This window comes from Ailuropoda melanoleuca, chromosome 2 (assembly GCF_002007445.2).
Source record: "Ailuropoda melanoleuca isolate Jingjing chromosome 2, ASM200744v2, whole genome shotgun sequence".
In the NCBI taxonomy this organism is placed as follows: domain Eukaryota; kingdom Metazoa; phylum Chordata; class Mammalia; order Carnivora; family Ursidae; genus Ailuropoda; species Ailuropoda melanoleuca.
The window spans coordinates 10,948,033-10,965,495 of record NC_048219.1 but is presented as its reverse complement, the minus strand read 5'-3'; the positions used below and the strand labels follow the sequence as shown (position 1 = coordinate 10,965,495).

Below are 17,463 nucleotides of genomic sequence, written 5' to 3'. Positions count from 1 at the left end.
GGGGCCGGCTATTAATAACGCGGCCGCCCAGCCCGGGGTCGCGCAGCCATGGCCAGCCCGGAGCCCCGGCACGGCGGGGACGGCGCCGCCCAGGCCGCGAGGTAGGACCGTGCAGGGCCCGCGTCGCGGTCCTGTGGGGAGGGGGCGCTGGACGAGCCGCCCCCCGACCCCCCCGCGAGCACCTTTCTCCTGGCTGGGGGTGGTGGGCCAGCCGGGGTGTGGCGCTGGCACCGGGCGGAGCCACCGGCCGAGGGAGATGGGGGAGGCCCGGGTCCTGGCACCTCCGTTTGTCTGTGGCTTTTTATAATGCCCCCCACCGGGGCTGGGTGAGAATTAACCCTTTCAGACCGGTGGGCATCAACCCTCAAATGCCACTGGGCCAGGGTGGCCCAGGACGCTGGCTCCTCGCTTTCCTTCATGCCTCACCCCAAATGCAACTGGAGATGGAGGCCTCCGGGGGCTGAATTCGCTGTGTGGAGGAGACTTGGTGCAAGGCTGGGCGGCTGCCAGTGCGGAGTTTGGAGTCTGTTCTGGCAGCCCGCTCTCTCCTGTCTGAGGCCTGGGATGGGGGGCGGGCGTGGGGAGGGTCGCCCGGCCCAGACCAGTAGGAGGGCCTTGGCAGCCGGCCACGGCCAGGGGGCCCTGGAGCAGAGGCCCGCCCCCAACCATGCACACTGTCCCCTTACCACTGCTTAGGGGGAAACAGCCTGTAGCTCCGGGATTTGGGGCCAGTAGGGAGGATTTCTGCCCCAGGTCAGACTACGGCCCTGAAGGGGTGGAGGTGCAAACACACACACCCCGTCCCCCTTCAGCGTCTCACACAGCACGAAGCTGAGCATAGTTTTACAATCCCCTGCACTGCCGTATACACATACAGGTGCACACCCAGTCAGATCCACACCAGCTGACGCCCGCACAGTGTCTCAGACGCTCCTAGCCACCGCGGTGATGCTGGGTCGGGAGCTGCTGGAGTCCTCCAGGACCAGGGAGCCAGTGGCAGAAGCAGGCTGCTTGGAGTCCAAGGAAGCCTGAGGTCGGGGCCCCAGCGGGGCGGGCTCCCTAGGCCTAAAGCCTCCCATGCTCTACTTGTCCCCAGCTCCTTAGAGAGAGAGGCAGCTGTGTGAGGGCAGCGGCTAACAGAGGCCTGGCGCCGCTGCGGGGAGGGTGACAGAGGCAACCACAGCGTGCTGCCTGGGGGTCAGGAGGACAGGGTTCCACGTCCAGCTGGGCCCCTCGACGTTGGGCACGTTTCCTCTTTGGATCGCAGTCGACTTCTGCCTGCCTTACCTCTACAGAGCCCCACCCTGGGATCCACAGGGAATTTGAACTCTCCTTGTCCTTAGGAGACAGACTCTCAGGGGACACGGACACACTCACCGCTGTAACACAGAACACTAAGTGCAAAGATGAGGTGCGCACCCGGTGCCTTGAGGTGTCTCAAGGGGTTTGTGATGGGTTTGTCTGCAAAATACTTTGCAGAAGAGATGCAGCTGGAGCAGGGCTTGGAGGACGAGGAGACATTTATGAGGAGGGAAATCAGTACGTTTTGTTAGATGTGCTGGAGCCGTGGCCTGCTTTCGAACTCACGCCTGTTCTGAGAACAGAGTGGTCAGCGGGAGCTCCAGCCGGCTCTGGAGCCGACGCCGTCTTCTCCAGGCTCCACCACTTACTTACAGGTCGTGCAGCTTTGAGTGAGTTCTCAGTGCTTTGGTCTCCTCATCTACAAAATGGGGGTAAAAGATAGCATCGCATACATGACTATTCACATGAAAGACTTGCAATCCTGCCTTAGACACAGTTACGTCATCCCAGGGGGAAGGACTCAGCAAGAGCGTGTGAGGACCGTCTGCTGGGAAAGCAGGGGCTCTACTGAGGATCGAAGGGGGTCTGGCTGGCTGAGCAGGGGCACCCTTCCTGGCGCGAGGAGCTCTGCCTTTCCAGGCAGTGCAGTACTGTTCTCTAATCAGATGGCGTACAGTGAGCTGTATTTTCTCAGCGGGATCCTTTAGACATAGTGGGCTAGGAGTAGGAGGTGTAAAAGTGTTAACACATGTTCGGGATTGACAAGCACGGGGTGGGCGGCAGGGAGTGTGTGAGATGAGGCTGAAAATGTATGTTGGGGCCACATCGTTAAGGGTTTTGAATCTATGCTAGGCTGTTGGCTGTGCGCAAAGTGGGGCGACACGGCTACGCTCTAGCAAGCTGTGGCACTGTAGAGAATGGACTGGTGTGAGAAGGACGAAAGCCTGTTGGAAGGCTGGCACACGAGGGCAGGTGTGCAGTGATGACTTGGAGTCGGGCCCTGGCAAGGGGATGAGGAGGGGACGGAGGCTGGAGACNCGGGGGGGGGGGCGGGGGGCGGGGAAAGAGCTGCTTAAGGTTCATTGTTTCATCAACCTGCTGTATGGGGCTGCGCTTCTCTGCACTGGAGAATACAGGTGTAGCAAGCCCAGGGAGAAGGATAGTTTGAGATGTCAGGTGACACCAGATGAAGAGATCTAAACAACACCCTCTCTGGTAGAGTGACAGGGGCAAAATAGGTGACAGCTGAGGCTGTCCTCAAGCTTTAGATTTCAGCGCAGGTGCTGGGCTGTGTGAAGCCAGTGACGTCTGGGGCCTGGTGAAGCCACACTTGTGCTTTCCCGAGGGCCACGAAGGCCACTGTGACACACAGAATGGGAAGCCAGGGATTCCTGGGGTGCTTGAGAGGAGGACAGAATACACAACGATTTAGAAGAGAAATGATCTCGGGGCGCCTGGGTTGCTCAGTCGGTTAAGCGTCTGACTCCTGATTTCAGCTCGGGTCATGATCTCAGGGCTGTGGGATCCAGCCCTGTGTCAGGCTCTGTGCTCAGCGTGGAGTCCGCTTGAGATTCTCTTTCTCCCTCTGCCTCTGTTCCTCCCCCTGCTCGAGCACGCTCTGTCTCTTTCTCTCAAAATAAATAAATCAAACCTTAGAATAAAAATAATCTGTAGTGGGAACTTGGAGCTAAGATATAGAGCTTAAAACCTGGACACAAGTAGGCCTTTACTTTTTTTTTAAATGTCTTTTTAAAAAAGAAAAATATATATTTTATTTGAGAGAGTGAGCACGAGTGGGGTGAGGGGCAGAGGGAGAAGCAGACTCCCTGCTGAGCAGGGAGCCGATGCAGGGCCCGATTCCGGGACTCCAGGATCATGACCTGAGCCGAAGGCAGACACAACCAACTGAGCCACCCAGGCGCCCCACAAGTAGGCTTTTTCAAGACAGATACGTTCTTTGATACAGGGACTTTTCATTTATACTTTATATCGGAAGTAGCTTTCTTGAAAACTATACTCAAATTTAGACTGTCTTAAAACTGGTGCCCATGGAGTATCTGAGTTCCCTTGAGCAAACTGCATAATCTCTTTTAACCTCAGTTTCCTAATCTGTAAGATGGGGATAATAAATATAACTACCTCACAAAAATGTTATGAGGATTAAATGAGTCAATAAACGTAAATCATTCAGAACAGAGCCTGGCACATATAAGACCTTTATAAGTGTAATTTATTGTTACTATTTCCATGGTAGTTTATATTTTCAAAGAATTGCTCAGAGGTCCAAGGTAGGTAAGATGTATTTGCAACAGGAAGGATCAAAGCCGTCTGAAGTCCAAAGAAACAGGAGGAGACCCCTTAACAGGAGCTGGTTAAGCTAGCAGGCAACTGGCAGCTGGCTTAAGGAGCTTCTCTGTCAGAATCACAGAATCTGAATTCAAGAGTCTTTGACAGGCCAGAGGATGGGCCAATCCTAACAAGATGAATGAAGTTTTGTTCTGTTCTGTTCTGGTTTGTTTTGGAGGGGGAGATGGGAAGGGGCAGAGGGAGAGAGAGGGAGAATCTCAAGCAGGCTCCACGCCCAGAGAGGAGCCCGATGTGGGGCTCAATCCCACACCCCTTAGATCATGACTGGAGCCAAAATCAAGAGTCAGATGCCTAACCAGTTGAGCCACCCAGACACCCCAACAAGATGAATGGAGTTTTACAGGAACAAGAGATGTGACTTAAAAGCACTTGGTGTGAAAAAGTCTTTTTTTTTTTTTTTTGGTGTGAGAAAGCCTCAAGGTTTTTAGTCAAACTTAGTATTTGTCAACGATATGATAGAGCCATTCTATATTGGCAATATTAGCCTTTATCAATAGGAGTGTAGTGTCCAGAGATTCACTGCTCAGAACACACCTGGGTACTGTTTCCAATACCCATCCCCAAGGGACAGTGAAAATTTGGAGACTAGTCAAAAAGGAGTGACCCAAACGAGGAGAGCACTGGACACTTTGGCATGCATGGAATAATCGAAACATGTTAGTTTTCTTCAGGTGTCTAAAGAACTTACATGAGAAAATAGGTTTGTCTGAGGAATCAAGCCTGGGTAAAAATCGCAGACAAGGGGCGCCCGGGTGGCTTGGTCAGTCAAGTGTCTGACTCTTGGTTTCGGCTCAGGTCATGATCTCAGGGTTGTGAGATTGCGCTCCGAGGTGGGCTCTGTGCTCGGTGCGGCGTCTGCTTGAGTTTCTCTCTCCTCCTCTGTTCCTCCCCCATCTTCATTCTCTCTCTCTCTAAAATAAATAAATCTTTTTTTTTTTTAACCTACTGAGTCCCAGGCTCCTTTATTTAAGAAAGTGATGTGGGGATTAAAAACAAGAGCATCCTTGAACTTGACCTTCCCTCCAACCAGTTTCCCAAACTCCCTGCCCCCACACTCTTTGTGTTCCCAAATCCTTTCTTAGTGAATGAAGAACTTAATCCCAAAGCCCTGGTACAAAGCCCAGATTCTCTTTCCAGGCTCTCCTCCTTCCTCTGGCCTCTACCCTGGGAAGGGCCAGCACCGCAGTTTGAATGCATGGGAGAGCCCAGAGAGGTGACAGACACGGAGGGAAAGCCTTCACCCTCAGGGACAGGGACTGAGGAGTACAGGGTAGTGAAGTGAGGGCCCCGATAGACTGGGGTACCAAAATGGGGCCCTGGTGCCAGAGGAAAGGATACTGGTGCCCCTGAGAAAGGGGACCCAGCAGCCTCAAAATCCTCTCGGTGATAGTCACTGCTTGCTCGTTTGCCCTTCTGCCGACGATGGCAGAACCACACTCGGACCATGTCCTTCTCAAGGCTGAGCTGCTAGGCCGTGTGGCTGATCGGCTGCCGGGGCGGCCTTCGGGCACCGCAGGAACACGCTCTCCAGGTGGCCTCTCACTCGATACTCGTTCGCTTTCTCTTCAGGCCTGCACGAGGGTCTCTGCTTTGCCTATCTCCTGTAGATTTTCGTTGTCAGCTTCCTCCACCTGCTTCTGCAGCGGGGCCGCAGCTTACATGTGTTCTCGAAACTGAGCTGCAGAGCCTCAAAACGGCAGATGCGGGGGCGCCTGGGTGGCGCAGCGGTTAAGCGTCTGCCTTCGGCTCAGGGCGTGATCCCAGTGTTATGGGATCGAGCCCCACATCGGGCTTATCTGCTGGGAGCCTGCTTCTTCCACTCCCACTCCCCCTGCTTGTGTTCCCTCTCTCGCTGGCTGTCTCTATCTCTGTCGAATAAATAAATAAAATCTTAAAAAAAAAACAAAACAAAAACGGCAGATGCTCGTCTGGCTGAACACCTTCCCAGAGAGAACCCCCAGGGTGAGCCCCACATCGGCCTGAGTGTATCTGTATCCCAGGGTGATCCTCTTCTGCTTCAGGAGCTTGGGCAAATTGTTCCAGGTCTTTCTGCAGAGCTTTGATGTCTTGGGACTCCTCGGGGTTTTGCTCCAGCTTCTCCTTGTCCGGCTTCACAGCCCCAGGTGAGGCAGCACAGGGCTCGGGGGAGGCCCCCTTGGAGTTGCTCTCCACCTTGGCTCCCCGCTTTCCCACTCACCCTCGTGCTGAGATGTCTCCAGGCTGCCTTGGGGCACCAGCCCTACTCCAATCTGAGGTCCACAGTACGCCATCCCTCCGCAGAAGTCATATGGCGGGGGGCACGGGGGAATCCCCCACACCTCAGCGCCCAGCCCAACCACTGGCCCAATTGCCAACCCACTGGGAGGGCCTGAGAAGCTCAGCCAGGTCAGAGGGTCATCCCAGCCGGGCTCCAGCCTCCCAGCCCATCGAGTCTACCACCCAGGGCGGGCAAGAAGGCCAAGTCGGAAGCCAGGGGTCCCGCCATGGGGGAATGGAGGTGTCCCAAGCCAGGGGCCTGGAAAAATGAGGGCTCTCCAAGGCTGCTCAACACCTCTTTCTCTCTCTCTCTCTCTCTCTTTTTTTTTTTTAAAGATTCCATCCATTTATTTGACAGAGTGAGCGAGCCAAGTAGGGGGGAGCAGCAGGCAGAGGGAGAGGGAGAAGCAGGCTCCCTGCTGGGCATGGAGCTTGCCATGGGGCTCGATCCCAGAACCCTGGGATCATGACCTGAGCTGAAGGCAGACGCCTAACCAACTGACCCAGCCAGGCACACCTAAAATAAATCTTGAAAAAAAATTTCAGAGAAGGTTTTCCTTGAACACTAGAATTTTCTCATGACAGTGGAACAAATAGTGGTGGCTCAGGTGTGAGTTTCCCGGCCTTAAAGGTATATATGTAAGCAGAGACTAGGCACTGACATCATGGGGATGTTGTCAGGGGACCTGAGCAGGGCGTGTATGTGCATGGGGCTAGACTACTGGAGGGGAGGGAGCAGACAAGTGCCCTCTGAGATGTGAGCATGGGATATAACCCTAATGGCTCCCATGGCCAACCATCCTGGGATTGTGGCTGTCCTCTCACTTTAAGTCATTTCTCTTGCAGGGAGACAAGAGCAGAAGCCAGTTCTCCTCTTGAAGAGAACTCTGAATCCCCGCATGAGGCAGGGACTTTGGACCCAGAAGTGACTCTGTCTTTGAAGGGGACCTTGAACTTAGAGGACATTCTCTACCTGGGGGACCCAGGTGACTTCGACGAGATAGATGAGATACTCTGCATGGAAGAGACAGAGAAGCCCGAGGAGACACTGTACATCGAGGAGACCAGGCAGCCAGGCGAGGCGCTGGACGTGGGTGAGCCTGTGAAGCCAGAGGAGACCCTCTATGTGAAAGAGCCCATGAAGGCCGAAAAGACCGCAAGCCCAGAGCAGACCAGCGACAGGGGAGAGACGGTCACCAGCGAGGAGAAACCTAGCGGCGAGCAGGGCCTCAGCGCCGGGCCTGGTGCCAGCACGGAGAGCCTGAGCATAGAGGACCTGGAACTGCTGGAGGAGCGTTTCCAGCAGTGTGTCCAGGCTGTGGCCCAGCTGGAAGAGGAGCGGGACCAGCTCATCCACGAGCTGGTGTTGCTCCGGGAACCAGCCCTCCAGGAGGTGCAACAGGTCCATCAGGACATCCAGGCTGCCTACAAGTTGCACGCCCAAGCGGAGCTGGAGAGGGACGGGCTACGGGAGGAGACCCGGCTGGTCAAGCAGAAGCTGTTCAAGGTGACCAAGGAGTGTGTGGCCTACCAGTACCAGCTGGAGTGCCGCCGGCAGGACGTGGCCCAGTTTGCCGAGCTGCGGGAAGTGCTGAGCGCCCGGGCGGCGCAGCTCTCGGAGGAACTGGCCCAGCTCCGGGAGGCCTACCAGAAGCAGAAGGAGCAGCTCCAGCAGCAGCTAGAAGCGCCTCCCAGCCAGAGGGACGGGCACTTTCTCCAGGAGAGCCGGCGGCTGTCTGCCCAGTTTGAGAACCTCATGGCCGAGAGCCGCCAGGGCCTGGAGGCGGAGTACGAGCCTCAGCTGCTGCGCCTCCTGGAGAGGAAGGAGGCTGCGGCCAAAGCTCTGCAGAAAACCCAGGCCGAGATCCAAGAGATGAAGGAGGCCCTGAGACCCCTGCAGGCGGAGGCCCGGCAGCTCCAGCTGCAGCACCGGAACCTGGAGGACCAGCTCATGCTCCTGAGGCAGAAGCGCGACGAGGAGGTGCAGCAGTACCAGGTAGGCCCCTGGGGAAGGAGGAGGGGACCGCGTCAGCCGTCTCCCGGGCACTTGCAAGGATCCTCTTCTGTGTAGGAAGCAGAGCTTACTCCTTGGGGCGTCACCTCCCTTCCTGACTCCACTCTTCGTCCCACTCAGGCAGGCCTGTGCTAGGGGCTGAGCGCCGTGGGCCCCCCTCATGCACGCAGCACCCCGACAGCGTGGTCGCTCTGGCCTCTCGTTAATCCTCCAAATAATGTATTATCACTTTCCTCAAGGAGCAAACAGGCTCAGAGAGCTGGGGACTTTTGTACCCTGGTCTGACCAGCCCTGAGTGTTTCAGCGCACTTCCCACGCTACCATTTTCCAATTCTGCGTGAATCATGCTTGGGTACAGAGAGCAAGAGGGGCCGAGGCCAGGCAGGATGTTCCTTCTCTCCCTCCCTGTGTATTCACCCTTAAGTCCCACCTGTCCCATCTCTGCCTGAAGCTTCCCAGTTTTAAAACGGATGAGGGACACCTGACTGGCTGTTCAGTAGGGCACATGACTCTTGATCTCGAGGTTGTGAGTTCGAGTCCCACCCTGGGTGTAGAGATTACTTAAAAAACAAAACGGGTGAAATCTATTAAGCTCTATTCCTCATTTTCTTTTTTTGTGCATTACCACCATTTTGCTTGTATTTGAGTTACTTCTGATTATGAGCCAGTTCTAATCTTTTTTTTAAAGATTTTATTTACTAGTCACAGAGATGGGAGCACAAGCAGGGGGAGCTGCAGGCAGAGGGAGAAATAGGCTCCCCGCTGAGCAGGGAGCCCAACACCAGACTCAATCCCAGGACCCCGGGACCATGACCCAAGCTGAAGGCAGACGCTTCACCGACTGAGCCACCCAGGCGCCCCCTAATCTCTTTAGAGACAGAATGGGATATAAATACTTAGTGAAAACACCACAGACTGTGAGCTTTCAGAAAGGAGTATGGTTTACTTATTCTTGCCATTCCGGCTCAGAGCACGGATCAGTTAAATGCTGACATAAGCACTGCTGACCACTGTGAGAGCCTTTCAGAACAGTATTTTCATCTTTTGAAACACACATTCCTTTGGATAAACTTAAAAAGCTTACGCCCTTCTAGAGATTCCGATACATTCTTCAAGAAACAAATCCACTGTTGAAAATGGCTGCATTTACTTCTCTCAAGATTTTGTCAAGCTTTCTGTAGCGTGTATTATGAAAGCAGTGGGGTTTTTGGACCTAACAGTGAATGTATGTGTGTACTACCCTCAATCCCCTCCCCCACTGCTTTTTTATTGGTTCACAATCTAGTGAAAGAGTTTACTTTTGTTTTTTAAATAAATACTATCCTTAACAGCTTGTGCTCAGACAGCAATAGTTGTCACCCAGGGGAGAAAGTAGCATGTGACTTCAGAGAGGTGCAGGTAAGAGTGCTGTAGGATAATGAAATTTAGCCATTGGTTAAGTCACAGAATATTTCAAGGAAGAATGGGTGTTATTTGAACTGGGTATTGAAGTTTAGGCAAGATCTAGACCAGTGCTGTCCAAAAAAAATACACAAGCCACATACAGAATTTTAAACTTTCTAGTAGCCACATTAAAAAAGTAAAAATAAATAGGTGAAGGTAATTTTAATATATTTAACACAACATATGCAAAATATGTAGTGAACTGGGTGCATGTGAGAGGTGAAAAACTGAAAGGTGGGGTGCCAGGGTGGCTCAGGTCATGATCCTGGGGTCCTAGGATTGAGCCCCGCATCAGGCTCCTTGCTCAGTGGGGAGTCTGCTTCTCCCTCTGCCCCTCCCTCCACTAATGCTCTCTCTCTCTCTCTCTCTGTCTCTCTCTCTCTCTCTCGGTCTCAAATAAATAAAATCTAAAAAAAAAAAAAGAAAAAAAGAAAAAGAAAAACGGAACGGTGGTTTGAACTGTAAAGGTAGGTTGGGGCAGATTATATTGGACTCTGAAATCCAGACTACAGAATGTGGGTTCTCTTCAGTAGTCAGCTGCACCAGTAAAGGTATTTGATTCAAGGGAGTAACACGACTGCCTCTCTACTTTTAGAAAAAGTACTGGTGGCAGCGTGCAAAATGGGCTGGAGACCTAGAAACTAGGGGACTCATTAGGAAGCTATGATAGGTAAGAGGAAAAAATGGTAGTGGGAATGTGAGGAAGGGGAGGAATTCAAGAACAAATGCGAGATAAACGTGGCCACTGACTGAAGGGGGCAGAGGTGAGAAGTCACAGAAGGTGAAGCTAACTGGGACAGTGGCGCCATCAACAGGGAATCCTCTGGGAGAGCTTTTCTGTTTTTTAAAGATTTATTTGAGAGACAGAGAGCGAGCATGAGCAGGGGGAGAAGCAGAGGAAGAGGGAATATCCGACTCTGTGCTGAGTGCGGAGCCTGACATGGGGCTCGATCTCACAACCCTGAGATCACGACCTGAGCCAAAATCAAGAGTCAGGCACCCAACCCAACCGACTGAGACACCCAGGTGCCGCCTCTGGGGGAGTTTTCTGACACAAAATGAGCATTGTAGAATTTGTCCCCCCTGTGATTTTCATCACTGTACTGGATTTGTTTCAGATCTGATTGGAAAAGATCATTCTATGAAAAACACTCTTGAGGAAATGTCTCCTATCGCTGTATCATAAAGTGGGAATCAAGGTCTAAGTGAGCAAATTCTTCTGAAACGGCTTCCCAAACTGTTTGCCAAAGGTCACTTAGGGCATCTGACTACTTTTCAAGGGTACACTTCGGTCTTGCAACTGTAAACTTTGCCTTTCATCACCATCACCTCAAAGAGTTTATAGTCCAGGATGGAAACCAGATAAAATGAATATATTTCATAAAATCTAAGACACTTGATTTTAAAATGCACCCTGACCTGCGATGTTAAAATGTGAAAGTCTCAGAATCCATGAAATCATTTTCTTCAATGTGATAAACACTAATAGTTGTAGGAATAAGGAAGGCATTGTACCAGTAAAATAGATATAATTACCCTGCCTGGGGAAATACAGGGGAAATTTCATGAGGATTAATAGCTAGCATGTACTTTTAGTTCTTTACATGTATTAATTCACTTAATGCTCACCTGTCTGTGGGATACGTATGAATTAGTCATTGGTCATTGGAAAAATGAGAAAAGAGACGAGACAGAGAAGTTAAGATATTTGTTCAGGGTTATGTGGCTAGGAGTGATGGAAGGAGATTCTGACCCTGTGCAATCTAGCTCAAGTTCACATTCAACTTCCACAAGGTGTTACAGTTGAGCCTTGAAGAATAAATTCATTGGGTAGACAAGGGAAAGTCATTCCAGGCAGAGGGAACAGCTTACACAAAAGCATGGAAACACAAAAAGACAGTGTTTTGTTTTGTTTTTTACATTTGTTATTTGACGAGAGAGAGAGAGAGAGAGAGAGAGAGAGAGAGAGAGAGAGACCACAAGCACGGGGAGAGGCAGAGGGAGAAGGAGAAGCAGACTTCCCTGTGGAGCAGGGAACCTGACATGGGGCTCGATCCCAGGACCCCGGAATCATGACCTGAGCTGAAGGCAGATGCTTAATGACTGAGCCCCCCGGGTGCCCCACAAAAAGACATTGTTAAGGGAAGTGAGCTCAGTGTGGCTGAATCATAAGGAATGTAAGCAGTAGAGAGAAGTGGCTGGAGAGGTGGATTGGGACCAGACTGTAAAGAGTTTTATCTATTAAGTCAGTGGTTTTCAAAAAAAGGTTTTCTCCAAAGCCACAGACCCTGTTCCCCAAACAGAATCTTCCATAGAATGGTCAAAGCGAGGAGCTACTTTCTACCTGTGGCAAGGGCACTTCAAAATGGCCTCCTCCTAGGGTTTCATGGAAAAGTTTAGGACCACTGAAGAGCTGATAGGACGGCAGCAAAGCAGTTGTAAAGCATGAGCTCTGAGCCAGTGGCAAATCCTGGCTCTACCACCTAAGTTTTGTTTAATCTCTACATCCAACATGGGGCTCGAACTCATGACCCTGAGATCAAGAGCCACTTGAGTGGCTCTTCCCACTGAGCCAGCCAGGCGCTTTTGGCTCTACCACTTCCAACTGGGAAACTTTGGACAAATTACTTAAACTGTGACTCCAGTCCCTCACATGTAAACTGGTATTAGTGATAATACACATCATAGGGCTGTGGAAGGAATGAGTCAGGTAATATTTGTGATGCGCTTGCCATGGTGCCTGGCACATACAGGTACGTGCTCTTAAAAATGGCAGCGAGCAGGATAGATGGAAAGAGCCTGGAAAGACCACTTAGGAGGGAGAAATAATGTAAGATACATGAAGTAAAATACTCGGGTAGGATTTGGTGACTGGTGCAGGTGGTACGAGGAATTTGCTGAGAACATTGTCCAAGTTTTTTTTTTTTTTTTAAGATTTTATTTATTCATTCGATAGAGATAGAGATAGCCAGCGAGAGAGGGAACACAAGCAGGGGGAGTGGGAGAGGAAGAAGCAGGCTCATAGCAGAGGAGCCTGATGCAGGGCTCGATCCCACGACGCCGGGATCACGCCCTGAGCCGAAGGCAGACGCTTAACCGCTGTGCTACCCAGGCGCCCCACGTTGTCCAAGTTTTTAGCTGAAATCAGTAGGTCGCTTATGCTGAACTAGAATGTTTACTATCTACATATTTCACACCAAGCATTATGTGTAGGGTGCTGGACAGGAACCTGCAATCTGATTGGGAGTTAGACATGAATAAAGATAGTGATATAATACAGCAGAGACTGTCTAGGTGACAGACCATATTTCCAGTACTCGATAGCCACTCTGTGGTTGTAGTGGCTTCCATACCACACAGTGGAGACTAGAGCGAAGTGTTCATATGAAAGAGTAATGGAGGTTCTAAGTTAGAGGTAGGGGTCAAACCAGAGGGGGTCTGAATGCAGACTAAAGCTTTTGCAAGACTGAGATGATAAAGCGGTTTTTGGAAAGTTAATCTGGTTGGTGCTACACAGCATTAAGATTGGAGATCGTCTATAATGTGTCACTATAGCAATACTTACTTCCTCCGGTGACATCGGTCCTGTCAGTTTATCACTGATGGTACAGACCGCCTTCCCAAGCATGTACTTTTATGTCTAAGCAAAATACAGGTTTGCTGGCTATCTAAGGGAGGCTTGGGAAATTGGGACACAGACGTATGCAGATGCCTCCCTTCAGAAGACAGGCTTAGATGGTAAGGCTGCTTCTCTGTGTGGTGCCAAAGTATGGGTAAGGCACTAAAAAAAGGCCTTTTGATAAGGTTGTTGGAAGTTGAGATTCGGCCAGAGTATCAAACCCTGCAGACAGGTATACCAAGGATGACTGAGGAACCAATTATTTAGATCCTTCTAATAACAGCGTGTACCCTAACTGGATTCCTGTCTTATTATTCTTCAAAATCTGAGGTGAAGTCATTACCCCTTTAAAATAGGACTTCCAACTTCAACCTTCCCTTCCCATCTCCCTCATGCTTCCTAAGGATCCACGCCAGCTAGCAAATATGCCAGAGACGGATCTGCTGACATCTTCCTTACCTCACTCCTCAGGCATTAATCCTAGGCAGAGACAGTTTACAGAACGTATCCTGTCTGGTTTTGGCAGAATGGGAAACAGTTATCTTAAGGCTCCTGAGTGCCTCCAGGGCATTGCTTCTTCATCTTCCAACTCAGCACTTTGGAATGAATTCAGTCTTTTAGTGTAATGAGTACAGGGTATAGGAAATTAACAATTACAATAGCCAACATTCTAATAAAGCGCCTATTTGCACAGGATGTTACAGTTAAGGACCAGGTAGAGCTATCTTGGACTTCAAGGAGGTTCAAATACAAAACTTGTGGGCGCTTGGGTGGTTCAGTCGGTTAAGCCTCTGCCTTCGGTTCAGGTCATGATGCCGGGGTCCTGGGATCGAGTATTGAGTCCCAGCAGAGTCTGCTTCTCCCTCTGCCTCTGCCACCCTCCCTCCCCCACTTGCGCTTTCTCTCACTCTCTAATAAATAAAATCTTAAAAAAAATATATAAAACTTGTATTTACTGTTTTTCCTGTAAAACAACTGGCGTTCTAGTAGTTGAACTCTCCTGGAATTGCAGTTAATGATTGCTTACAAAGAATTTATTTTCCTTTTCTTTTTTTAAGCCCCATGCCCAACATGGGGCTCGAACTTAGAACCCCGAGATCAAGAGTCGCATGTTCCAGACTCAGCCAGCCAAGTGCCAAGACTTGGATTTCTTTTACCTTAAGTCGTGTAAGTTGCAGGATGATATAACGGATTATCCTAACAGAAACAAACTTGCAGAGCCAGAGGTCCATAAAACTCTCAGCACGCCGAGAGGACCAAAATCCTCCCCCACACTTAAAACCGCAAAACAAACAAAAATCCCTCTGAGCACCCTCCCACCCTTTGCAGGATTCTACTGAACAGTCATCTGCGGATACAGACAAGACTCCTTTTCAGGTCACCATTGGCAAAAGCAGGACGGCTTTGTCCAAACACCTCTTTTTTTGTTTGTTTGTTTGTTTGTTTTTTTAAAGATTTTATTTATTTATTTGACAGAGATAGAGACAGCCAGCGAGAGAGGGAACACAAGCAGGGGGAGTGGGAGAGGAAGAAGCAGGCTCACAGCAGAGGAGCCTGATGTGGGGCTCGATCCCAGAACGCCGGGATCACGCCCTGAGCCGAAGGCAGACGCTTAACCGCTGTGCCACCCAGGCGCCCCTCAAACACCTCTTTGAACCTCAGTTTCTCAACCTCAATACTGGTGTGAAGGCCAAACCCTGTGTAAGAAACTGCTTTATCAACTGTAACAGACAATGTTCGTTTTTTACTGTTCTGCTCATTAGAGATGTTCTTGGCCTTCTCACTGCAGGAACAGGTGGAGGAAATGGAAGAACGAGAGAGGCAGTTAAGGAGCGGGGTGCAACTCCAGCAACAGAAGAACAAAGAGATGGAGCAGCTAAGGATCAGCCTCGCTGAGGAGCTTTCCACTTATAAGTCAGTTTTTGCTGCTACTCGCGTCTTAACCAACACTGGCTGAGGGGATGGCGGAGAGGGCAGATGTGGCTCAGGGGAAATTTCACTTAACAGGGAATAGCAAAAAAAATGACTTGGGAGATTATTTTCAAATTGCGCTCATCCATGACAAACGGAAAATGGATCTCTCTTTTTTAAAGGGCAATGCTACCCAAGAGCCTGGGACAGGCTAACGCCCCCACTTCTCAGGCTGGTGGAACGGAGACACAGTCTCAAGGTGATCCTTGAGGGTACAACAGTGGTGTCTGCATTATTGCTGCTCCTAACTTAACAATACTAATGCCTTGAGACAACTTGAAAGGGTGTGTCAAATGACAAGTCAATCAGGAATAGTGCCTACCTCCACTGCCTGGCTTAAGCCTTCAGGGGTCACTTGGAATGTTTCAGTTTCTAGCAGGACTTAAAATATGCTCTAATTACCTAAACCAGGAATTCTGGAACAGGATGGCACATTCGGGCTCTGTGCATTCTTACTTTCCTTGGCCTATCCTACCCCACCTGCTATTCATAAATAGCTTCCTTAGAATAGCAGAGAAGACAGTTACGCTATCTAATTCAGACTATGACAAAGGAGGCCAAAAGGCTAAATTAATCTGTAAGTCATAAAAAAGGCTCAAGTGGGTGTTGTTTATAGCCTGTGGGACAGGATTATTGCTTAATATATGAAACAAGCAATACACCTATCCATTAATTTCTTTATATACTCATGTTTTTATATTCTGTATAAAGTCCTAGATTGTCTCAGATAAAGAAACTAAGGATAAAAAAGGTCTGGGTCAAGTTGTATACTAGACAGATGCCCATAAATTTTATTCTTAATTTCCTAGTTAATCTTGCAAGTCTTGGATACAAACTCACAAATAACAATTATAACCAATACTTTTCCTAACTTACTAGCATTTTCTTTTACTGTGTTTTATCCAGGCATGACTGACTACGCTTATTGTTTGGGAGACTAGAGAACCTTGTAATTGAGGAAAATGATACGTTAAACACCTCTGTGGATCAGATTAAAAGTACAATAGGGAAAGGGCAACAACTCGTCTTAAGAAATGAAACTACAGAATCCGTTCCTCTAATGCCCATGTAAGGTTAGCCTGGGCAGAGAAAATCTCTAGCTAGCCCCTCCCATCACCACCACACAGGTTACCATTCATTCTATTTTGCAAATAGGAGGCACCTAAATAGGCATTTGGTGAGGAGAAATGCACCCCTAATCATATGCAAATTACACTCTAGCAATCTCTCCCCAACCTAGCCAGCACTAACTAAACTTCAGAAGTTAGCTGTGAACTTTACACTGTATTATTTGAAGTTGCACCAAGTATGAACTTATTCTTTTTTCTTTTCTCAACTTCACAGGGGCTGTTTAGAAACGTATGGCCGAATTTGTAACCCAGAAACAACAACAAAAAACTTTTTAGCAAAGGATCACTAAGTACCCTTTGGACATACTTTTTTCCAGAGAAGGGAGTGCCAAGGACTTGGCAAGCAGTTCACCCTGGGAAAGTTACAAATACTGGCTGACCTGTTTTAAAAGATTTGAAGGCTGGCTGGAGGCAGAACACCATCAGTCAGGATTTAGGCGGAGTCTATTTCATGGGCGGCTGGTACCAATCTCAATGCACCAAGGAATGGAAAAATGAGCCTCTGTCCTCTGGCATCAACTCCCACGTGCACAGAGTAAAGGATGGACGTGTGGACACACTTTAGTGTTGTGAAGAATGTACCTTGCCTTGTGTTGACCCAAAACAAAAACCTTTTTTTGGAGTACAGATAGGGTCAAAAAGGCAGCTGATTTCATGATATGGGTTTACAATATGAATTCTTTTGTGCCATGAGTGTTAGACTTTAAAATGAATCCTTTTACAAAGTTTAAGTCTATGTGGACTCATACAGTTTACTCCTGTTATCAAGATAATTTTCACAACACTCTAAAAGAACTACTGACTTGGAAAAAAGAAACCAATCTAGATTTGAACCTAAAGGTTTAAGGATACTCAGATTTTCCCAAAGACTGTACCCTCATGAAAATGATTTTGGGTCAGTGATGTACTCTGTTGAGTGACTGGCAAAGAACCAGGCGTTTTCTCTGGTTATGGCACTTGGTGATAAAGGCTCTTAAGAGCCTATTATTTCTAACCTCTAAGTACAGGCTCCAGTGAAAAACATACTGGGGAGATTCAACCTCTCTGTGGGAAAAGGTTCAAACACCTTTTCCAAATTTAAAGTTGGCCTTAAATGCTCTCTGCCACATTGCCTTTGACAGTCCTGAAAGTCCATGTAGTTCTCTAGGGACAGCCTTCAAAAAAGATGTCATGTTATCAAAGACTAATCCGTGTACCTCCGGCTCAGGGTTTCATGTCTTGCACTTTCCCTGGGAAGGAGTGAAGCTCTTTTCTATAGCTCTGGGTCTATTATATTTAATTCTGCTCTCGACAGTCAAAGACCATACACAGTAACTGTCCTCTGAACAACTCTTCGAGAAGCCAGACTGGTGTTGGATGAA

At 49.3% G+C, this 17,463-nt stretch overlaps 1 protein-coding gene and 1 pseudogene across 2 annotated transcripts; one reads left to right on the top strand and one right to left on the bottom strand.

The window, feature by feature from the left end:
• On the top strand, positions 1-17,349 carry SYNC (syncoilin, intermediate filament protein). Of its 2 annotated transcripts, XM_034648560.1 has the most exons (5): positions 1-101; positions 6,772-7,921; positions 14,791-14,915; positions 15,095-15,171; positions 16,317-17,349. In XM_034648560.1, exons 1-5 carry the CDS (start codon positions 49-51, stop codon positions 16,325-16,327), a joined length of 1,416 nt encoding a protein of 471 aa, XP_034504451.1. In that variant the 5' UTR covers positions 1-48; the 3' UTR covers positions 16,328-17,349. The 2 variants fall into 2 exon arrangements, with proteins under 2 accessions (XP_034504451.1, XP_034504456.1); XM_034648565.1 differs by lacking the exon at positions 15,095-15,171.
• On the bottom strand, positions 4,528-6,255 carry LOC100481762 (annotated as a pseudogene).
• Positions 17,350-17,463: the final 114 nt, after the last annotated feature.

Coding starts and splice junctions, on each gene's coding strand:
- SYNC (XM_034648560.1), top strand. CDS start 49: ATGGCCAGCCCGGAGCCCCGGCACGGCGGGGACGGCGCCGCCCAGGCC. Junction 102..6,771: donor GGCGCCGCCCAGGCCGCGAG/GTAGGACCGTGC, acceptor TTTCTCTTGCAG/GGAGACAAGAGCAGAAGCCA. Junction 7,922..14,790: donor AGGAGGTGCAGCAGTACCAG/GTAGGCCCCTGG, acceptor TTCTCACTGCAG/GAACAGGTGGAGGAAATGGA.